General features: G+C 39.5%; 2 protein-coding genes, 1 long non-coding RNA gene and 1 pseudogene across 3 annotated transcripts in view; 3 read left to right on the plus strand and 1 right to left on the minus strand.

The window, feature by feature from the left end:
• Positions 1-817: 817 nt before the first annotated feature.
• On the plus strand, positions 818-2,488 carry LOC146452512 (uncharacterized). Its single transcript, XM_085097736.1, has 2 exons — positions 818-1,349; positions 2,429-2,488. The coding sequence occupies exons 1-2, from the start codon at positions 1,035-1,037 to the stop codon at positions 2,486-2,488; spliced, it is 375 nt and encodes a 124-aa protein (XP_084953862.1). The 5' UTR covers positions 818-1,034.
• Positions 2,489-5,447: 2,959 nt separating this feature from the next.
• LOC146452513 (uncharacterized) lies at positions 5,448-7,920 on the minus strand. Its single transcript, XR_014859689.1, has 3 exons — positions 7,691-7,920; positions 6,674-6,741; positions 5,448-5,821 (listed from the first exon to the last, which is right to left on the minus strand). It is a non-coding gene; the product is annotated as an uncharacterized LOC146452513 (long non-coding RNA).
• Positions 7,921-9,753: 1,833 nt separating this feature from the next.
• The window catches only part of LOC146452514 (uncharacterized), a 123,474-nt pseudogene continuing 109,094 nt past the window's right edge, over positions 9,754-24,133 (plus strand).
• LOC146452515 (uncharacterized) overlaps positions 18,087-24,133 on the plus strand; it is an 18,487-nt gene continuing 12,440 nt past the window's right edge. Inside the window, exons 1-3 of the mRNA XM_085097583.1 lie at positions 18,087-18,827; positions 18,965-19,296; positions 21,101-21,257. Of these exons, the coding sequence (XP_084953709.1) occupies positions 18,773-18,827; positions 18,965-19,296; positions 21,101-21,257 (544 nt within the window). The 5' untranslated portion in view covers positions 18,087-18,772. The remainder of the gene's footprint in view (positions 18,828-18,964; positions 19,297-21,100; positions 21,258-24,133) is intronic.

Here is a 24,133-nt window from a genome sequence, read left to right on the forward strand (position 1 = left end):
TTTTTGTGATCGTTAACTCGTATTAATTTCAGTTGTAAGCATTAAGTGGTGTTAATTTTTGTGAGCGTTAATTTTCCAGACATTAAAGCTACGAATAATGACACCCTTTTTTAGCGTCACTATGAACAACCAAGAAATATATTTGTATCGATGAAAGCTTTAAAATAATGGTTCAGTTTCGTTAACAATAACCAAACTAGTGCACAGAAAGGTTCTTTCTCAAATATTTAAGCAGTTTTGTACAAAATTCAGAAAAATGTCTATGACAGTGCTCCTTTGATAACATGGAGCGCAATTTCTGCGACTTTAATTCCATGATTATAACCTCAAATTTTTTTCGATTTAGTTACCGATTTCGGAATGCTTCGGTTTCTAGCTTTGGATTCTTCCTTTGCAAGTTTAGCTTAGAGTGCTTCGTTTTCGAGCTCAAGGGTGCTTAAGTCCTTGTTTTCGAGTGCTTCGTACTTTGCAATACTACCGGAAACCTTGTAAAAAAAATTTTGATGCTAGAAACATGACTTTCGATAATACCAAGCTGAGAATACACACTTTAGCTGGAAGTAGCTGGAAGTAGCTGAGTTCGCTACAAACTGCGTCATGTTATTATAGCAAATAATGATGACCTTGATACTGAGCTGGTCTGCCACTGAAGGCCTTCCCAACTGCTTACAACAAACTACAAGCAAGACAAATCACCCTTGAGGCGAGACCGCGAGGTACAGTAGAATGCAGTGCGGAGCGTTCGACTGGAACTAGTTCAGAAAACAGCCTTGAAACAATCGCTAGGAACGTGCGCAACCGGCGAATTACTGACTGAACTTAACCTGACAAACGCGCTCTAAATGATCGCGCTTTGACGTCAATGCAACAAATAAAATCATCACTATTAAGGTAATAATGTAGCATATCATCACCAAGGTGATAAATGGCAGATGTAACCCCTGAAAATTGCTGATAGGCAGCAAAACCTTCATAACAAGTTTGTATTAATTTTGTGGTAGTACAACAACTGAAACCGCCTCGTCCGTTCAAAGATGCTCAGAAAACTCGTCTATCTTAATTTTCTTCTGGTGTTCAACCAATCCAGAGTGCTAGGGTTTCAACCAGTCACTCTAAACGACCATTTTCTGGTCGACAGTACTTTTAAAACGGTTTTTATCGATGATTGGCTCAGCTGCATCCAGATATGTGATGCCGAACCAAGATGCGTCTCCTACAACTTCAGAAAGGCGTCAGGAGCTTCAGGTCTGTGCGAATTGAACTTCTGTGGACTTGGAGACTCATTGGAACTGGATAAATCCCTCATGTACTCGCAATCGTTTGTATTTCAGCAGATAAGAGAAGGCAAAGTAAGTCAGTTGGCGTTGCAGCTGTTTCTTGGCTTTCCTAGGCCGATTTAATTTTAAACGTCGAATATAAATTAGAGAATGTTTCCGAGTCAACTTGAATACGTTTTACATATCAATAAGGATAAGAGCCAGAAGTTACGAGAAACGTTTTGATGTCTAAAACATTGTTTCATTTTGTTTGAGCTTGAATCTTATTATGTGAGGAAGATGCACCAAAGGTGGTCCCATTACAGTTAACTAAACACCACCTTGCAGTCGCTGTTGCATTAACAGAGTATATTGGAAGACTATATATTGGATAAAAGTTACATTTATTTTGTGCTGTTGTTTTTTTTTCTAATAAAGATCGGTTTTGATAAACATTTACAAATGAAACTTAACGATAACAACGTAACACGACGTTTCGACGATTTCATGTCATCATTGTCAAATAAGAAGCAATTAACATTTATATGTTGTGGTTCAATTTTATCCTTCAAAAATTACAGCGAGATTTAAGGCTCGACGTTTCGGAGTCATCTTGACTCCACTATCAAGAGAAAAAATTTTCAGCTCTAGCCTATTTAAATGTCCGCGTTCACAAACTGATTTTTTCTCTTGATAATGGAGTCAAGATGACTCCGAAACGTCGAGCCTTAAATCTCTCTGTAATTTTTGCATCTCTTTGCTTCAGCAAATCCGTTTTAATTAAAAGCTTCATTTTATCCTTGGTTCAAGTTTTATTTTCCTTTGTTTTTTTACATGGTATTGTATGATAATGTGTATAAAACAAAGAAAAATATACATTCCAATTCCACTTACGATTTACCTTTGCTTTTCACTTTCATTTTCGCTTTTTTTAGCCTAGCTATGATTAATATGGCTATGTAATATATTTTAAGATTTACTGTAGCTCTGCCATTAATCTTGGTCCCATGTGTATACTTTGTTGTAATTACCTAACTGAGGGAGCCCATTCCTTATAAGCCCGGTGGCTTCCCTTGGGCTTCCTTGCCATTAGTGTTTAAATGATTAGTTTTTTTTCGTTTCCTTTTGTTGTTGTTGTTATTTAAGTTATTTGTTGCTGTTTTATTTCAAAGGATGGATGTAATGATTGTAGTCGCGATCACGAGGGATCCGAGATGGCACGTATCTCATAAGTAAAAACCGCTGTATCATAACTGACTACACCAGGAGGCATCTGTTGGGCCAGTGTCACGCATCTGTCATACTATATTTCATTTTACAATCACTGTCAAAATTCCTGCACGGTGATTGGCTCGTAGCTACTGTCTACAGGAGTACAGACAATAAAAATAATGTCAGATTAACGAGCGCGCTTTCTCAACGGAAAATATAGCCTATTTTGCTCGTACTTTTTCCATATTATTGTAAAACTTGGCAGTAAAACCACTCGCCTGCGGGTCGTGGTTCCACTTGAGTTTTTGAACATTTTATGAGGTCATTTTATGGTCTATAACAGTATAGACCATAGAAAACTTCCATTGATTTGTTAAATAGATGATGGGTGAATTTATCCCTCGTAATATCGTTGCAGAAGAACCAACTTTCAAGTCAGGGTTTACCATGCCTGATTTTATGTATTTTCAAGCGATCAAGGTGACTTTTACACTGGGTTCTTCAGCCTGGCTGAAAAGCTTTACCGAATAGATCAACCGCTGGCCACACATCACGTGGGAAGAGACTGAAGAATAGCCCTTTTGTGAAGCTGCATTCATTCCTACGTTTTCAGCTTCTCCAGCTGAAAAATGTTTCGTCTCCGTGTTTCAGGTCCCCTTAAGGATACTCCAAGTCTGTAGGCCAATTATAAAAAAAATCACGAGAAAAGAAGATCTGAAGTTAGGGGTATAAAATTTTTTGAATTAACTGATCAAGGAATCTAGTTGTTTAATTCGGAAAAAAAACTAGGTATTAGTCAGATTTAGGGAAATTAAAGCACTTTTTTAACTGGTTTAACGAATATAATTGCCTCCCAGAAAATGATGACACCTGAGAAATTCAATGACGGGATCCATTGCTCAACAAAATTAAAACCCAACATGGTGTTTTCTGGTGCACTTATGAACTGTCAGAAATGAGTAGGATTTTGGCGTTTGCAGATAATTCAATATTTATTGTAGAGTGCTGTACTACGGGGATACACAAATAACAGCTCAATTTACGCATAAAATTTTAACCGCAAGGAACAGAGAGGTTTGATACCTTCTACGAACATGATCACATCTGAGAATGATGTATTTTTCAGTGAGGGACACAGGCATACTCGGAAAAAAGGAAATCCGAGTGATCCTATCAGGAGTCGAACCTAACGGTTTCAGATTACTAGTTCTAATGCTCTACCACTGAGCTATAGGAGATTCGTGGAAGCTAAGGCCATTAAATTAGGTTCATGGGACAAACATCCTGCATACTGCTAGGATTTGAATGTCAATGTGTGGCATATGCGCAATGGCAAGTTCAGAATAAAATCGCCTCTTAGGAAACTCCAATCGTGGGGGTCCAGATTTTAATAAGATTAAAAATAAATATTATGATATTTATGTTGATACACTTTTAAACTAAATGTAAATATATGAAACATATATTTGAACTGCGCGGATAAAAGATCAAATAGAAGACTTTTTAAATAGATTAAATAGAACACTGTCAGAAAAAGGATTTTTTTCTCATTCGCAGATAATCTTGTTGTTTCTTTCGGGAATATTAGCTAAAATTATGAAAGCCTTTTTATAAATTTATCGACGAAGTTAACCCATCTAAAATGGTGGTTCACGTTACAAGTCTGTCACGTCAACTTTAGGAAAGTTTAAAATAAATATTGTTTCTTAGAAAATTCAATCATGGGGGTCCTGTTTGTAACAAAATTAAAAATAACAATATTCACCTTGAAAACAGTTTGTAGCTGGTATCTGCACGTATAAGCTTCCTTTTACCGATTAGCCACAATGATTAACAAATGAATACAAACTTAGAATATTCTCTCTCTTCCATACGGGGATAGAGCCGAAAAATTGAAATCAATGATGTCGGGAAGAGGTCGGGTCAAAACATTGTGCAGTATAAACTCCAATATGGATGCTGTAATAAAGATGCGAGATGATCCGAATCAAGACGCACCACAGGAAAGTGGAGTCGGTTAAAAATTATTTGATACAGCAAAATACTGGGGGATTTAAGATAAGGGTAAATTCATAGAGTGAATTAGATTTTTATGAGGCAAATTAGTCAGACAAAAAAGTTCATACATTTAAGATCGAAACACCACCAGGCTCGATCTTTTTTACCGGACCACCTGATGAGAATGTTTACCTGTTGTTACTTTCATTCATCGTATCCTGAAATAAATTCACGCTGCCCGACTAGAAATCATCCCTAAGACCTACTTTCTACGGCCAAAGACTGTCACCTTTTCAAGCAAAGCTCACAATATGCAACCCTTAGTCTCTGCCCGAGTAACTGAAAATTACCCGTTTAGCTCAAAAGAGAACTAGGTAGGGAGCATATAAGACGAGGCAGCGCAGCTGCACTCGTAAGACTTTTTCCCTCACTAGACTTAATGATGTCCTCAGGAAAACTTTGCTTCAGGAAGCCAAAGCTAGGTTTAATGTTTTTCTTCTGAGCTACTGTAAGAGCGCGCCGAATTCAAAGCGAGTTCGTTGTGCTGTTTATACACGTCTGAGGGAGAATGAGGCTGGCTGAGCAAAACAATGATTAAAGGAGTCCATATGGGGGAGTGGAGGGAGGCAGAAAAACATTTTCTGCCTTAGAAACGACTACTGGTGACCCTTGTATTCTATCTCCTGAAATTTGATGGGAAATGCAAACAAACAAAAATACCTATATGTTAAGAAAATTTAACAAAAACGGGAGATTTCTGAGGGTATGTTCTTTTAAAGCCAGAGAGCAAAGCTACCGAAAGAGAAATGAAGTGCCCCAAAATAAAAGTAACGCCTGTGTACTAAAATGCAATGCTTAAAGTATGTCACAACTAACCCTTGGGCGTCTTGTTAGGACTGGTCGAAGCTTAGCAGTAGGTTCTTCAAAGCTAGGAGTTTTAAGAGCACCAGTCACGAACACGTTCATTTTTTTATCCTTTTTAATAGCTTTTTTGTGGCTTAGCCATCATCACTACTACAATGCATCCCCTTGTTTACAATAGCAGATTTATATTTCACACCACCCTGAATTGTAGCGAGCGTCAGCATACCAGCTGGGTAGGCATTTCCAACCGTAACACCAACAAGTGCCTCCTGACTCGTATTTAAAGGATGAAAACGCCTCGCAGTTTTTCCAATATTCGGTGCCTGCTGGATCATCCCCCATGCAGTATTCCTTGCATCGCTGGTGGCACATGGACTGCTCGTCCTGGGGGACATTTGTTATGAACTCCCAGTCGTTGGAACTCGCGGTCTTACCATACAGAGGACGGATTACTGCACCTTTCGTGTCGCAGGTTGCCAAACCACATTCCCCTATGAGAAAAAAAAATTAGAAAAAGGTTAAAGCAATAACCTTAGTTATCAGTGGTCTCATTTTTAGAGCAGCTAGATGCTCAAAAGCACGGACGTAGGGACAGGGATGCTGCGACGTTTGGCGGGAAATCGGGCACCCATGCTCGGGACTCCAAAAATAAAAACAAGCTCTCGGAGACAGCACACTGTAACTATTTCATTGTGGGCAAGTTTTACGTGAAAGGATGTGAATTTAAAACCGGCCAATGACGTTCTGCTATCATGTGTGCATTATCAACTAACGACTGACCCAGCAGAGGTCAGTGTATCAAACGACCAGTGACGATACTGAAAAATTCGTGGTGTATTACAATAGAGGAGAGAAAAAAAAAATTAAAAAAAAAAGTGACTTGCGGTTGCTGCCAAAAAACGTAAGGTATCAGCAGTGTCTAGTCTCAAAAAGGTAGCAAGTCGTTTGGTAAGTTGGCTGATAAAGGCCTTGGGGTGACGTTTCAACTCTGCCACTAACCAATATGACGATTGCCTATAATAACTGACCGACATGTATCCATTTACGTTTGGCTCTCACCAGTGACGCAAACACAAGCGGAAACATCTCGAGTGTCTGCATCGCGCACAGTGATTTGTTTGAGCTATTGTTAAAACAAGGTTTTTTTGTCATTTATAGTTTAACTGGCTGACGGAAAACAGTAATCTACTTATTTTATTCATTGAATGAAATTTGATTAATTTGATTTGTATTTGGAGAGCTCAAGTTCATGGAACCTTTACTCTCCCTTTTCTTTCGCGTTTACTTACGTCTTTGGCCAAAACCAAGCTTAACTATTTCTAACGTTGGTGATTTTCTCTTACCAAGAGTCACAAGGGACAACACCAGTACCAAGATGACGTTAAACACACTGACAGATATATGGATTTTCCTGCAAAAAAATAAAGAGAGACTACATATTGTCACTAGAAAAAATTGAAAATTTACATCAATCTAAAAACCATGTAAAAAACCCATATATCGAGCAATGAAAAATGCAAATTGCCGATGCAAATGAACCACAGGAGGACGCATAAGGGACAAGACAGATTCGCTGAGGGGAACTGACTCAGCGCGGGCAGCGAAGAAGAAGGAGACACGAGGAAATCACAGAGCAAAGACAAAAGACAACATCACTTTGAATCAACTGTCCACCCAGCCCTAGCTTCGCGAGGTTTTGCGAGTCACGTATGTCTAGTTCGATTTAAGCGCGAAAGGCATACAATTGAAGAGTCCCTTAAAATGAGAAACAAAATCCCCATTGTCTTCTAAAAAGTCAACCATAACAATAGGCAAAGTTTAATAACTGATGATAATCTGAAATTAGAAAACGAGGAAAAGGCAAAATACGGCCCTCACCATCCTCGGGGACCCAGGGGCAGATAGTTGGGTCTAAAGGAAGTCGAAGCGGCTAGCTAGTTTAGATGGGCCCTCACCGGCTCGCGCTAGTAATAAGTTAGTTTACGTGTTTTCGTGGCCATCATCAGACAGACCAAAGCTGGCAAGATTCTTATCTTCTCCGGAATTGAAAGAAACTGGTAGGAAAAGCGAGAAAACCCGAACGGTTTAGGAAAGTAAACATCTCAGTTGGCAAACCCCATGCACAGGAGCTAACGGAAAACTAGCTGAAAACAAAAACTGTTTTGAAAGGACAATTGGTAAGATAACTTGCTGCCGCAACTGAATGAGAAAACAAGCTTTGAAGATTAGTTTTTTGAAACCATCTAAAGAACGTGGACTTTATGGAGCCCCGAAAGTGAGCAACTAGGTCATCAAAATTGTATTAAAGCCTAAATAGCTAAGCTAAAACCTAAATACCTCAAAATTTAGAAAACACTCACTTTGACGAAGGACACTCAAGTCTTGATCTGAAGTAACTGTTCCTTGATCTCGGGTTTTTAATCTCCGTATCCTCTGCAGTCCTCTGCAATAAGATGGCTCAAAGCAAAGATGTTATCCAATTTATGTCTCTCAGTATCCATGGCATCAGCCTTTACTTCGTTCTTTGGTATTTCTATTTTAAGTTTTCGTTTTCCCTTGACATTGAACTTGCTTGAGGCCAGCCGTGCATTTTTTTGCAGCTCCAATTTTGCTAAGCCACACAGGATGTTTTTGATTAATTCTCTGACCCTGATGCGATGCAAATGAAAAAAATGCTGTTCTCTGAGCACGACCTTTTTTAGCGCTTCTTTGTTTCATCGTTTTCCTTTGACATTGAACCGGCTGTGTTTACACTTTGGCATTTATCTAGGTAAACATTTACTGACTAAACCTTGGTACATTTGTACAGTGTTTATACTGGCTGAAATAACCGAGGTAAACCTGTCATCAATCAAGATCACGATCAAATCGAATGGGCGACATATTCTAAAATCCATGCATAAAATACCCGCGTTTATAAGAGAAGCTGTGACTCTTGTAGTCCTCGCGTTTTTTATTTCCCCTTGATCTTGAGCTGCAAACTCAGGTCTCAAGATTTCAGTGGCTCTTACTTTTGCAGCACCTCAAGAGGTCGAGGGTGGCGTTTACCATGGTATCAGTTGGCGTTTACACACGCAAACTATTTGCCTAGGTAAGTAAACTCCAATACCTCAAGCGCTCAAGGGTAAACACAGCGTAAGCGTGCATTCTCTTGTAACTCCATGTTTACGTAGCAACGTATGGGGAAAACACTTGTTTAATGTTAACGGGGTGCTTCTGTTTCTGGCATACCATTGCTATCGTCCGTAAAATTCAACTGAAACAAGCGCCATACTCCGTCTAAACGAACAAAACCAAGCGCTAAACCCCCCTCTAAAGAAATACGTAAGAAAGTTCTGTAAAAGTTCAAAATTCTATAAGATAAAGAATTCCATTATGCAGAGATATTAAGATCATACAATCGGATTATACTAATGACGGCTAAACCAGTGTCCATAAAAAGCCCTAAGTATAAAAGCATATAGACACGTATTTCAGATATCCGCGCTAGCGACATTTCTTTCACAGTCTAATGATTGCTCTATCTTGCTACTGAAACGGCGTTCGCGAACCTCTGACGCATGCATGCATGTACCGATCGTAAGAGTTCAAACGAGATCTGTGTCCTGAGCCAAGTGATTACAACACGATAAGGCTCGGTGCCTTCTGAGCTATCTTGTCTGCGAGATGCTTTAATAATAATAATAATAATAATAATAATAATAATAATAATAATATAGCTTTATTATTGTGTCGCAAAAGGAATGTACCTGAGGGGAGAAGTCCCCTCTACTAATAGTGGACACCTAACTAAATAGTCTATTTTAACTCTAGCTAAAAAAGAAAGAACTACAATATATTGAAATTGACATCGTAAACCATATTAAAATATAAAAAATTTCATATATCAATTGTAAAACTCATGTAAACGACATGTGATGTGCCCATATACAATTGTGAAAAAACTAATAAGATACTGACTTAAAAAAGCTTTAAGATATTCACATCTAAACAATATAAGAAAATAATAGCGTGAATGATAAAAAGTAAGGAACGCTAAAAACGATAAAAGGTATTTAAACAAATAGTTTCGCGCGGGTCGAGTCGCATTGTTTGTTCACTTTCGGCTTTAGGTCGCGAATAAAAATTATCTCCAAGATCAAGCAGTCGAGTTTGTTCTGACACTTTTTTCAGAATTTTGAAGAATTCTAAGAATTCTACCCAAAGAATTCTACCTAAAGCCATTGCCGACTCACTGATCCAAAAGGGCCCTAGGCTCGCACACCTGTATGGATTACCGAAGACACATAAGAAGAAACTAGCGGTGCGTCCAATCCTGTAAGCGACAGGAACTTACAAATATAAACTTGCTAAGTGGCTGGATAGAAAGTTACAACCTTTGTCCTTCAATGACCACACCGTTAGTGACATCTTTTCGTTTGCTGATGATCTACATGGGATGAAAATCGACGAACACGATATTTTAGTGTCATACGATGTTTCATCTCTTTTTACAAACGTGCCAGTGGATGAGACAATCGAAATCCTGGCGGAGAAAGCTTTCAAAGACGATTGGTTCAACAAGGAATACGACCTTAACATCACAAAAACCAACCTTATAGAGTTGTTAGAGGTTGCTACAAAAAATCAGCTTTTTCAGTTAGAAGGAAATCAGTACGAACAAGTGGACGGAGTTGCTATGGGCTCTCCACTTGGGCCACTCATGGCAAATGCATTTATGTGCAATATCGAAGAACAATTGACAAACCAAAACAAGATGCCTGCTTTCTATAAACGCTATGCCGATGACACCCTCAGCAAAATGCCCGATGTTTCATCTGCCTCTGAATACTTGTCGACACTGAATGAAATCCACCCCTAAGTCAGTTTCACAAAGGAACTCGAAGACAACGGTAAACTTCCCTTTCTTGGAATGGTGATTATCAGAAATGGCCCCCGACTTGACACGAAGGTCTACAGGAAACCAACCGATACTGGGCTTTTTTACTGCACTACCAAAGCCATGAAATACAAACATTCTCTGCTGAAAACAATGTTAAACCGGGCGTTCAAACTCTCTTCGAATTGGCATTTTTTCCATAGGTGCCGGGACGTCTTAAAAGGGATTTTTTTATCGCTTTAGTTTTTTCACAATTGTATATAAGGACATGCTAATGTTTACTTCTCATCGTGAACTTGAAAATGACCGTCGGACGGTCGAAACATCGTTCTCTTTTAGCATTAACTTTTATGGTTAAATTTTTCGAAAAAATAAAACAAAACAAAACAAAAAAAAACTTGCGAAAGTCTTAACAGACTCGCTCTTTCAATTGGAAGAGTTTCGTACAATTCGTGCACATTTTAGGCATTGTAATGGTATAAGTAAATCATATATACATGTATGTTACAGTTTATAGGTAAATTGTTCTGTTGTAATGTGCTGCTATATTATAATTTTTAATAGTTGTGAAATTAGCATGGAGATAGTTTCAATATAACGACCGATGTTATTAAAAAAATTAATTCAATAAAGTTTAAATCAATTGTCCAAATTTGTGTCCATTCCTCTCTATATTACTCTATATTTTATGGTGAGGCGATCGGCGATCATTTGCAGTCCAATCTGGGGATCATTTCCCGTCCGGGGATCATTTGTGGTTTAATTTGGGTATTATTTCCGGTCCGGGGATCATTTGCGGGCCTGTACAGAACTTTCTTACGTATTTCTTTAGAGGGGGGTTTAGCGCTTGGTTTTGTTCGTTTAGACGGAGTATGGCGCTTGTTTCAGTTGAATTTTACGGACGATAGCAATGGTATGCCAGAAACAGGAGCACGCGGTTAACATTAAACAAGTGTTTTCCCCATATGTTGCTACGTAAACATGGAGTTACAAGAGAATGCACGCTTACGCTGTGTTTACCCTTGAGCGCTTGAGGTATTGGAGTTTACTTACCTAGGCAAATAGTTTGCGTGTGTAAACGCCAACTGATACCATGGTAAACGCCACCCTCGACCTCTTGAGGTGCTGCAAAAGTAAGAGCCACTGAAATCTTGAGACCTGAGTTTGCAGCTCAAGATCAAGGGGAAATAAAAAACGCGAGGACTACAAGAGTCACAGCTTCTCTTATAAACGCGGGTATTTTATGCATGGATTTTAGAATATGTCGCCCATTCGATTTGATCGTGATCTTGATTGATGACAGGTTTACCTTGGTTATTTCAGCCAGTATAAACACTGTATAAATGTACCAAGGTTTAGTCAGTAAATGTTTACCTAGATAAATGCCAAAGTGTAAACACAGCCGGTTCAATGTCAAAGGAAAACGATAAAACAAAGAAGCGCTAAAGAAAGTTATGCTCAGAGAACAGCATTTTTTTTTCATTTGCATCGCATCAGGGTCAGAGAATTAATCAAAATATATATCACCATGGCTATGCCATGGTGATATATCGTTGCTTGTCCGCTCCGGACGTGTTGTTAACCGCTCCAAAGTATTTCGACAAACTTAAAAAACATCCTGTGTGGCTTAGCAAAATTGGAGCTGCAAAAAAATGCACGGCTGGCCTCAAGCAAGTTCAATGTCAAGGGAAAACAAAAACTTAAAATAGAAATACCAAAGAACGAAGTAAAGGCTGATGCCATGGATACTGAGAGACATAAATTGGATAACATCTTTGCTTTGAGCCATCTTATTGCAGAGGACTGCAGAGGATACGGAGATCAAAAACCCGAGATCAAGGAGCAGTTACTTCAGATCAAAACTTGAGTGTCCTTCGTCAAAGTGAGTGTTTTCTAAATTTTGAGGTATTTAGGTTTTAGCTTAGCTATTTAGGCTTTAATACAATTTTGATGACCTAGTTGCTCACTTTCGGGGCTCCATAAAGTCCACGTTCTTTAGATGGTTTCAAAAAACTAATCTTCAAAGCTTGTTTTCTCATTCAGTTGCGGCAGCAAGTTATCTTACCAATTGTCCTTTCAAAACAGTTTTTGTTTTCAGCTAGTTTTCCGTTAGCTCCTGTGCATGGGGTTTACCAACTGAGATGTTTACTTTCCTAAACCGTTCGGGTTTTCTCGCTTTTCCTACCAGTTTCTTTCAATTCCGGAGAAGATAAGAATCTTGCCAGCTTTGGTCTGTCTGATGATGGCCACGAAAACACGTAAACTAACTTATTACTAGCGCGAGCCGGTGAGGGCCCATCTAAACTAGCTAGCCGCTTCGACTTCCTTTAGACCCAACTATCTGCCCCTGGGTCCCCGAGGATGGTGAGGGCCGTATTTTGCCTTTTCCTCGTTTTCTAATTTCAGATTATCATCAGTTATTAAACTTTGCCTATTGTTATGGTTGACTTTTTAGAAGACAATGGGGATTTTGTTTCTCATTTTAAGGGACTCTTCAATTGTATGCCTTTCGCGCCTAAATCGAACTAGACATACGTGACTCGCAAAACCTCGCGAAGCTGGGGCTGGGTGGACAGTTTATTTCTTCTCGCTCCAGTCTCGCTGCGCTATGAGCACACCATCTCGACTAACCAGAAAGGGACTGCTTGCAGTCTACATCGAGAAACGTAAAACAACTCATTTCGACACAATTCGTGCTTTTGATTGAGGTTTCGTTCCTCGGTAATGATACATGGAAGCAACCCTTCGAAGACGGTCTGAAGAGCGTGATGAAGTCGCACGCGCATTGCTCACGCTCGTATTTATTTTACAAAACTTGGCTTCTGGTTTTCATAGCTGATCATTTAATTCTTTCTAACTAAAAAAATAGGAGTTTCGAGAACACCAGAATAAAATTCGCTTGAGTTTGTTGAAAGACGTATTTCGGGAGCCGTTTTCTTCGCGCGCGCACACAATATTTAGCAGAAAACACATTTTACAGATCGATGTTTGTTGGAAATTACATTGCCTGAACTTCTTTTTCGCTGGATAATTTGCTTAATGCTTGATAGTTTAATATCGTTATGTTTTTCAACAACACCAGTAGGCAAACCGTTAGCAATCAAAGTTGATTTTATCGCACCTTTTTTTTGTTTGAGAGATTTTATTGTTGTCAAATGAATGATAGTGACGCGCATTTTCTCTCGTGCGCATCCACTGGTGCGCGTCCGTATCTATATAATATATCATCATCATGTCAATGATTTTGTCGTTGCATCTATATACCTAGCTATCTGAGCTATCTGCACTTCTTGCCGCAGGAACAAAATCGCTCGCCAAAATTTTCTTAACAAATCCCGGGAATAAATAGGCAAGCTCGCAAACCGGGTCGCTGACGAGCCACGAATACCCGCTCTTTTCCCAAGATCAGCTCGGCTTCGGTAATATCGCTGCATTTTGATAATGCGCCAATCAGCTCGAAACTTCAACACCCCCCCCTCCCCCCCCCTCCCCGGGCAAACCCCAGTTTTGCAGATAAATATTTGAAAGGTTTTAGGTAATAGGTGGTAGCTCTGTGAGAGGAAGTGTCAGGATGTATTCATGTGCCAAGAAGGTTGTAATTTACAGAGCGGAAACTAAGCATGTTGGGATAATTTGTTAAGAATATACTCTTATATAGTAAAATCAGCATTTTCTAGAGACGACTATTACACAACGATGTGAGATTGACCGGTACATTTGTTAATTTGTTATCCGCTCCACAGGATTTGTATCCATTAGCAAACATTTTTGGTATCGTTTATTTAGTCTTAGGAAATTCAATCTTGGGGGTCCTGTTTGCAATAAAATTACATTTTGAGAGTTATGTTTAGGCATTTTTAAACTTCCAGAAATGGTTCCTTCTTTTACATTTCCAAATATCTGTTTTATTTTCCGTTTGTCTGTTCATTTAGCTGGGGTACATGTTTAACAAAATTCATGTTAAGAGTCGGGTTTTCTCTCGATCTTCTTTGAAGAACGTTGTTCGTAATCGCCACCTTGTACTATTTGATCTTCATCCCAAATTATTGTTTCCTTTTCACGGTTGTCCTAAAAAATATCCCCCACACACTGACAGTTGTTTGCAGTTGATGGTTAAATAAGACTTTAGTTAGCCAATCGCAGGACAATAATACAATTCAACGCAATATCATAGCCTAAACTCACCCAAGGTTCTTCATAGCTTTAATACTTTCTCGTTCGAGCGTGTGTAACGGATTTTGAGTTCAGCAATACAAGGGTATGTACGGTTGTTGATCGTTATATTTGTTAGTTATGTTATTTCTGTTCCCATAATTATTTAGTATAGTACTTCGTCGACGTGCTGACCAGGTAGTTAATGTCGATGTGTATAGTCCTAATCTCCGATAACCTTGTGCGTGTGATGGACCAACATCGCAAGACGTAGGAAGCCTGAATAGTTAACTGAACTGTTCACCGCGGTGGACATCTGTTCGGAATGCCGGCCTTAAAGAGGCTCTGTCACGGCGATTTTTTTGTATTTTCATCAAAACTGATCAAATACTTGACAAAGAAACTGTTTTGTAACATGAAATAGGTGACACTGCCCCCTTTATCGCCTCAGAAATTCGGTTTTAGTTGTTCTTCAGCAAAATGTCATCTCAAAATTTCGTAACACTGGAAAATTATTACTGATTCCTGCCTTTACCAGAGCGGCAAATATGTCGTTGAAAGTGCGAGAGAAAGGTCAGCTAGCAGTTTCGTGAAGCCAATAACAGCTTGTAAATTTGGTGAAAGAAGATTCCGTTCCCTGAAACATCCAAACAGATCAAAATGTATTAGCTTGGAAATCAGGAGACAACGTTTTAAGTATTTTGCTGAAATGTTCCAGTTTGGTTCCCCTGTTAGTTGTTCAGCAGTTCATCACGCGAAAAGCGACGACGGGTTTAGCTCGCAAGAGGCCATTTTTGATTTTATTATCTGTTTCTAACCCGCGGTCGAGCTTTAAGATTGCTTGGAACACTCATTCCCGAAGGAAATGGCAAACGAAAGTTTGAGGTGAACCGTTTCGCTAAAGAAAACGCTAGCTTTTCTTCACAATTTAGTCTGAATTTCTGAATTTCAGGTAATGTCATTTTGAACAGATATTCCACCGAGAAAAGGAAGATTTTTTCCCTTAGGCTAGACATCCAAATTGGGAAAGGCCTCGAAATTTCCTGCAACAAAGTATTTTCGCCAGAAATTGGACAATTAGTTTCAAGCTTCCAGGGTGCAAATGTCACTTTTGACTTGTGATAATAATAAAAATTGACAGCCGGCATTTCAGTTCAACATTCTAACTTATGCGTCGACATTTTGAACCTAACTACAACAGAGTTTGCTCATTGCACGAGTCAAGGTCGAGTCAGGTTCCGTTTCTTCTGAATTCTTTTCCCTTTTACTTAGTTTTTGTCTTGACCAAAGGCTGAGATTGTGATTCTTGCTGTCATAATGATATGCCAACTGATGTTCGAAGCTACGGTGTTCGAGGAGTATCACTAAATAAATTATCTCCTTTGATACTTGTCTCGTTTTCTTCTTGCTGCAAATATCAATTTTGATTGCAAACTTCCTCCAGTTTGATTAAAAGAAAATTCGCTTTGATTTATTTTGTGATTTTTCATTTTTTTTTATTTTTCTTGAATTATTTTTTTGATTTTTTTTTTGGTTTCATTTTTTATTTCCCAAGTTTGTTTTTGATTTCTAAAATGAGTGTTTGATTTCCAAAATGTTTCCATTTGATTTCTAAAATGAGTGTTTGATTTCCAAAATTTGTCCGTTTGATTTCTAAAATGAGTTTTTTTTTATTTCCAGAATTTGCCCGTTTGATTTCTAAAATGAGTGTTTGATTTCCAAAATTTGTCCATTTGATTTCTAAAATGAGTGTTTGATTTCCAAAATTTGTCCGTTTGTTAAAATGGGGTTGACAGACATGCACAACTCCCACTGTGTGTCCGTTGTGTCAGATAAAAGCCTTTTCAGATTTGCTTTAATAGGCATGTCTTTAAGCGATTTTCCTTTTGTCTTGATCGTGAGTGGGAATTCTCAAATATACTGAATGGTCTGAATGGAGCCGGTTTCTTACTGATCACTCTGAGCCGTAACGACCCGGGGGGGGGGGGGGAGGGGCACTCCCCAGAATTCTTGGTGGGGGTGTGCCGCCCGGGTCTTCAAATCCCGACCCTATTTCAGACCTAAACATGCCATTTTCCACACCCGTTTTCAGACCTGACCTCTAAAATTAATACCCGTTTTCACGACCTGATAATTATGCATCAGTGAGGAACGGAAGTTGACGCAAGGAGTAAAACTAAGCTGGAATGACATAGTTAATCCATTTCTTTTTCTCGCTATCAGTTAGTCGTTCCAGTTACTTACTGAGGAGAAAAATATGTTTGTAAGCTTTCGTAAATGTTCCCCGCCCCAAAAACCCGACCCGATTTCAGACCGTAATTGTCAAAATCTATACCCGTTTTCAGACCAAAACGGATAAAAACCATACCCTTTGGGGCGGCACATACCCATATACCTTATATAGGGGAGTACCCCCCCCCCCCCCCGGGCGTAACGATTAGGTTTTGATATGCCATTGTGTATGCTAGCTCTGTGGCATTAGTTAAGGTTTATCGGCTTGGATTGACTTCAAGATTTCAGATAGTGCTAAATAAATGTTATCTGTGAAGATACAGGATCCGTGGATTTCTTAAACCGTGAATTAATGCTTAGTATTTTATCTCGCCGCGTGAAGATTGAAGATTGTTTGTATAACACGGATATGAGTGTCTAACAGATTCCCGTCTTTAAAAAGCTGATACCATTGTTGTCTCTCGCTTTCGAGAGCTATAGCTTCGTTGTAGCGCTGTCTTTTAGCTCTCTGAGTTGCTTCTTATCTGAAAAACAGCTATTGTGTTCTTAGAGCTGACACTTTTATGTACCTCCATTATTTTGTGGCTTAACTCGCATCCGCAGCTGACTCGGGGGGGGGGGGGGGGGGTACTCAACAGATGCTTGGGTAGGGAGGTGCAGCCCGGGCATTCAAACCCTGACCCTGTTTAAGACACAATTCTCTCATTTCCCTATCCCGTTTAAGACAGAATTCAAAATTTTCAGACCCTATCTAAGATATTTAACCCAAAATCATACCCTAATCAAATGAGAATACACAGGAGCTCCTGCAATACACTAGTTTCTTGTTTTAGCCATTAGGTCATGTAGCGATACCCTGTTTAAGACAGAAAGTGATGAAATAGATACCCCGTTCAAGAAAAAACACCCTGAAAACCATACCCTATCGGGCCGCACGTCCCCGTTAAGGTCATGTAAGGGAGTACCCTCCCCCCCGGGAGATGACTGCAGGAGCTTGAGCTCAAATGACGAAATTAAAATCAAACGGCAAACTTGGAAATCAAACACCATTTTAGCAATCAAACGGACAAATTTTGGAAATCAAACACTCATTTTAGAAATCAAACGGACAAATTTTGGAAATCAAACACTCATTTCAGAATTCAAACAGGCAAATATTGGAAATAAAAAAAACTAACTTTAGAAATCAAACGGGCAAATGTTGGAAATCAAAAACTCATCTTAAAAATCAAACAGAAAATTTTTGGAAATCAAACGGACGAAATTTTTAAAATCAAAAACGAAACAAAATAAATCAAAGAGAGGAATCTCGTTTGAGAATTAAATAATAACATAAATCAAAGCAATTTTTTCTAACAAACTGAAGGACGTTTGCAATCAAAATAGATATTTGCAGTAATAAGAAAACGAGACAAGAATCAAAAGCAGATAATTTTTTTCGTGATACTCCTCGAACACCGTACGAAGCATTAAACATGAACGAGATATTATTGTCAACGCGATCGCGAGAATTCATTGTAGGTAGCAAATTAACCCCAGTCCTCCTTCATTAATTCTCGCCTTCTATAATTTTCCTGAGAGTTTGTCCAGTGTTGTTGGTGACTAAAGCTTCAGTCACTATGTCTTGTGAAACCCACGTGGAAGGAAAATTAAAAATTCCCATGGCCGTCTACATTTTGCCCACGAAGGGGAAAGATTCTATTCTTTGTTATCCTGGGTGTCCTTGGCTTTGGACACAACAAGATGCCGCTTGAGTCAGGCAGGTAATACTTCATCACCGTCTGCTTTTTAGTCGTGGAAATGGGATCTCTGCATGCTTCAGGTGCATGCAACTACAAGTCTTAATCTTCCTGGGAAATTTATGAACACTAACGGATGTGGTATATCTTTCACAGTATAACAGCGAGTCACAACAGTAATGGCTCTAGCGATCGATAACGAAAAATGTTGCAAACGTGAAAGTTATTTTTTCCGTTTACCACTGGCACATCACTATAAAAAAGAGAATAACAACCATAAGACATAAAAAGAAAGAAAAAAGAGAGAAATATTAAAGTTGGACCCTGACTCGAACTTGGCTCGTGACTCGAACTTGACTCGGGCTCGAGCTTGACTCGTGCTACGAGTAAACTCCCTACAACATAGGCCTTACGTAAATATTTGTACATGTTTTTCAGATATGGCGGGAATTCGCGTTCTTCTTCTGTGCTTCTTCCTGTGGGCGAATACGCAATGTAAGTAACTTTTACGAACACCTGGCTTACAGTTTCCCATCAATTGAAAACTAGATCGTGCTGTAAGACACGACTTTAATTCAGCTAGAGAAGTGGATATTATTTTAAGACTCGATCTTCCCATTGTTTGTAACTAGCTTGCCAATGTTGCCATTTGGACTTCGAAAATGGCGATCTTGATGGATGGAACATGACTGGCACGGTTTTTAACAACCAACCAACCTATGGTGACAACCCTACAGCTCGTAACAGAGGACAGCCTGCAAAGCAGCAGGGCAACTGGTGGATCGGAGGCTTTGAAGACCGACCGTCCCCAGAGGCAAAAGCCGGAAAGATACAAGGAGACGGCCCTCAAGGAACCCTTACCTCGCCGCCGTTTTATATCGTTGGCAGAGGAATAATCTCTTTCCTGGTTGGTGGAGGCTGTGATATAAATAGAGTCCGCGTGGAGTTGGTTGTAAATGGCCAGGTGAGTATGGGACGTTTTCCATCAAACCAAAGCGTTCGTAAATTTTGATTTGAAGGGAAATGGTAATGTCGACTCCGCTCGAAAAAATAGGCACTCGAAGGTGTGCATGTGGTTTCAGCTACCACAATGAAAAGTTATTGCCTGTGTTCGAGTGACCCTGAAAAAAAGTCATCATAAGAAAATAAAAGGGAATTTCTTCAAAGATCAATAAATTATATGTAACTGATACATTTACAGTCAGTTTTTTTGTTTGCTTTATTGACTCCCTTTTTGTGCATTTATGAAAAAGTTGCAAAGCTGGGGTGTTACTTCGGTAGGTGTATGTTCTATGTTAGTGGGGTTGCAAAGTTGTTGGGAGGTTATTTTCCAAGGGAAAGAGGGGGATTTTTAGACTTCCATTATACTCTAGGTATCTCTATTTACGTCATTAGAGGTTAAGAATGACGTTTACGGCAAACGGCAAACGCGAGATATGACCACGTGACCCTATATTGCTGCTTGCTATTTTCATCTTCTCTGTCAGACCGAGTAGTTTTGCGTTCAAATCAAAGGCCAGAATTAGTTTGCACTATTCTTATCTTTGTACTCTTTATTTCAAGAAAACATAAATGTGAATCTCACGTCTGCCGTTTGCCGTAAACCGAGCCGAGTGTTCCTTAGAAGTCCTTCTTTTGATTTACGGTATTGAAGACCTGTGTTTTCCCTCAAAGACTGCCACAAACTGCCACCTTGAAAATCCACGCATGAGAGATGCGACAGCCATTTTGAATTGCATACAAGGATCTCACGTACGAATAAAGCCGACTGAGAGCTCGTCATCCTGTCGAGGCACATGGCAAGCGCAGCTATGACGTTTTTAACTGAAATCGATATAAAACCGACAACCGTATGAAATCCGGCGAAGATTGTCGAAAACTACGAGATACAACGAACTAGGGTATCGAACAATAAAAGGCACCAACGCATAGAACAAATATCGACTGCAACTTCGTTAACCCCGTTCCCAGGCCCGAAAGAAAAGGGTAACGCCTGTCACTAAAAAACATCATATTGATCGATAAAAGATCGCCAATAACCTTCGGCATGCCGAACCTTTACGGAAAATGGACTTTCTTTCTTACTTACACTACACGATGACAATGTAGGTTCCAGCTTTGTAAAAGCTGAAACCACAAGAATGGCAAAAAAATCTATCTTTCAAGGGTGACTGATCCATCAAACACGTTTCATTTGATTTCCTTGCATCGGTTCCATAACCATGGCATAAATTTGTACAGTTGTGTGCTTCGTGACCTGGCCTATGAATGGGAGTGAGTCTGGGGTTGACGTTGGTTTGATACAAACCTCAATGCTTTTTCCCCCCGGGGGGGGGGGTACTCCCTTATATGGGTTATATAGGTATGTGCGGCGCCAAAGGGTATGGTTTTTCGGCTGTTTTGGTCATAAATAGGGTATCGCTTTCAGCCATTTTACCGCCATTTTGGTCATAAATAGGGTAAGGGTTTTGGGAAGCGGGCCGCACACCCCTACCCAATTTTTTTTTGGAGTACCCCCCCCCCCCACTCGGGGCTTTTTCATGTAAAATTATAAATCAATAAGCATAACAACAACTTCATTTTCATATGAAAGGCAAAAAGCAAAAGTCAAAACCAACCTTCAGCTAGATCATTAAGCCCTCCTAAGTTGAGAAGTTACGTAAGCATTGTTGATTAAGAAACAATAGTTGGATACTTATTTAGTTAGGACGGATCTCTGAATCTGGCCCCTGAAAACTAACCTCTAAGAGCGTATTTTTAAATTACAGGTTGTCAAAAAGGTGACTGGTGAATGCAGTGAGACGATGGCTTATCACAGCTGGGCTGCACATGAATTTCTCGGTCAGCAAGCTCGCATTCGCCTAGTCGACAATGGCTCCGAAAGCTGGGATCACATCAACTTTGATGACTTGGGTGGCGACATATGTTGCAGCTGCCCCAGCACCCAGCATTCAAAGAAGTACTGAACTCATCAAAACTCGGTTGCATTGCACGGACCGATCGTTAAGTTTCAAGTATAAAAATGGTTGCTTTGCTAGACTACGGGTAGTATATTTTTCTTAGGGAAAGTAAAGCGAGTGAGTCACGCAAGCACACGCGAAATTTTCTTTCCGCGAGGGACGCCACGCGCGGGTGGCAATTTTCGCGCGCGCTCCTTTGATTCGCTCGCTTTACTGTCCCTATAAAAAATAAGGGACTGTTGCTTTGCTAATATAGATAATAGGGGGAAATCATTTGTAACCTTACTGGGAAACAACAATAAAAGTGATACTTGGCATCAAAGGTGGTTGGCATTTTTCTGCTGATAATTCATGTGGAGATAATTTTTGTTTCCCCTGCAATCAACAGAGTTTAGCTATTGTCTTAGTTAACTTGTTCCTTAGTGCCCCTATTTTGCAAAAACGTTGTTTTCCTGAAAAACTACTAGCCACTTTGTGAACATTTCTTACGTTTTTTAAGTTTTTCCTGAAAGTTGTTTTCATGTATGCACGCCTCCCCGGAGGGGGGGGGGGTACTCCCGAAAATTCTCGATAGGGGTATGCTGCGAAGGTTCTCGAACCCTGACCCTATTTAAGGGTAGAGGAAGGGAAAACGGAATCCCCTTTTTAAGGACCGAACCCTAAAAATGACACCCTATTCAAGGGACCCAAACAACGGCTAATGTGCACGGATAAACAAAAATCTCTATCTCTATCTCTCGCTTTTCTAATACTTTAGCGGACACTTCAGTTTTAAAAATACCCTATTTAAGGACTGAGAACCTCAAAAACCATACCCTATCTCGTGGCACGTACCTATATAGCCCATAAATGTGAGTACCCCCCCCCCCCCCCCCCCGGGGCACGGTCACGTTTTTTATGGCAAAATACGCTGGTTTTATCCAATATTTCAGTCATTTTTGAACCTTTGATCCTTATCAGTTACGTTATTATTACAAAAAATTAACGCAGCATGAAATATAAACTAATGAATTTAGAAATTGGCATTAATGTTTCTGCATCATCAACACGATTTAAAAGTTGCATTTATTTTTGTGATCATTAACTCGTATTAATTTCAGTTGTAAGCATTAAGTCGTGTTAATTTTTGAGAGCGTTAATTTTCCAGACATTAAAGCTACGAGCAATGACACCTTTTTTTAGCGTGAGTATGAACAACCAAGAAATATATTTGTATCGATGAAAACTTTAAAATAATGGTTCAGTTTTGCTAACAATAACCAAACTAGCGCACAGATAGTAATATTAATTATCTTTGCATGGCTGTGAATGGTTAGGGTGGAAATGGATTGCAATTTTTTCCCTAGTTCTTCTTGTGTATTTTGAAGAAATTACTTAAACCTGATTATAGCTTGTTCGTTATCAAAGAAATCAGTTTATACCTCTCTCCAGGTGCTCAAAGAACAACTTCGTGTTAGAGAAAGGTTCTTTCTCAAATATTTGAGCAGTTTTTTACAAAATACAGAAAAATCTCTATAACAGTGCTCCTTTGATAACATGGAGCGCAATTTCTGCGACTTTAATTCCATGATTATAACCTCAAATTTTTTTCGATTTAGTTACCGATTTCGGAATGCTTCGGTTTCTAGCTTTGGAGTTTTTTCTTTGCGAGTTTAGCTCAGAGTGCTTCGTTTTCGAGCTCAGCGGTGCTTAAGTCCTTGTTTTCGAGTGCTTCGTACTTTGCAATACGACCGGAAACCTTGTAAAAAAAATTTGATGCTAGAAACATGACTTTCGATAATACCAAGCTGATAATACACACTTTAGCAGGAAAAAGGCTGATAAACGGGTGAGTTCGCTACAAACTGCGTCATGTTATTATGGCAAATCAACTGAGCTTGATGCTGAGCGAGTCTACCACTGCAGGCCTTCCAAACTGCTTACAACAAACTACAAGCAAGACAAATCAACCTTGAGGCGAGACCGCGAGGTACAGTAGAATGCAGTGCGGAGCGTTCGACTGGAACTAGTTCAGAAAACAGCCTTGAAACAATCGCTAGGAACTTGCTCAAAGCTTAAGACCACGGCAACCGGCGAATTACTGACTGAACTTAACCTGACCGAACGCGCTCTAAATGATCGCGCTTTGACGTCAATGCAACAAATAAAATCATCACTATTAAGGTAATAATGTAGCATATCATCACCAAGGTGATAAATGGCAGATGTAACCCCTGAAAATTGCTGATAGGCAGCAAAACCTTCATAACAAGTTTGTATTAATTTTGTGGTAGTACAACAACTGAAACCGCCTCGTCCGTTCAAAGATGCTCAGAAAACTCGTCTATCTTAATTTTCTTCTGGTGTTCAACCAATCCAGAGTGCTAGGGTTTCAACCAGTTACTATAAACGACCATTTTCTGGTCGACAGTACTTTTAAAACGGTTTTTATCGATGATTGGCTCAGCTGCATCCAGATATGTGATGCCGAACCAAGATGCGTCTCCTACAACTTCAGAAAGGCGTCAGGAGCTTCAGGTCTGTGCGAATTGAACTTCTGTGGACTTGGAGACTCATTGGAACTGGATAAATCCCTCATGTACTCGCAATCGTTTGTATTTCAGCAGATAAGAGAAGGCAAAGTAAGTCAGTTGGCGTTGCAGCTGTTTCTTGGCTTTCCTAGGCCGATTTAATTTTAAACGTCGAATATAAATTAGAGAATGTTTCCGAGTCAACTTGAATACGTTTTACATATCAATAAGGATAAGAGCCAGAAGTTACGAGAAACGTTTTGATGTCTAAAACATTGTTTCATTTTGTTTGAGCTTGAATCTTATTATGTGAGGAAGATGCACCAAAGGT

The sequence above is a fragment of the Pavona decussata genome, unplaced genomic scaffold (assembly GCF_977016875.1).
Source record: "Pavona decussata unplaced genomic scaffold, jaPavDecu1.1 SCAFFOLD_366, whole genome shotgun sequence".
Taxonomy (NCBI): Eukaryota; Metazoa; Cnidaria; class Anthozoa; order Scleractinia; family Agariciidae; genus Pavona; species Pavona decussata.

Coding starts and splice junctions, on each gene's coding strand:
- LOC146452512 (XM_085097736.1), top strand. CDS start 1,035: ATGCTCAGAAAACTCGTCTATCTTAATTTTCTTCTGGTGTTCAACCAA. Junction 1,350..2,428: donor AGCAGATAAGAGAAGGCAAA/GTAAGTCAGTTG, acceptor TTTATTTCAAAG/GATGGATGTAATGATTGTAG.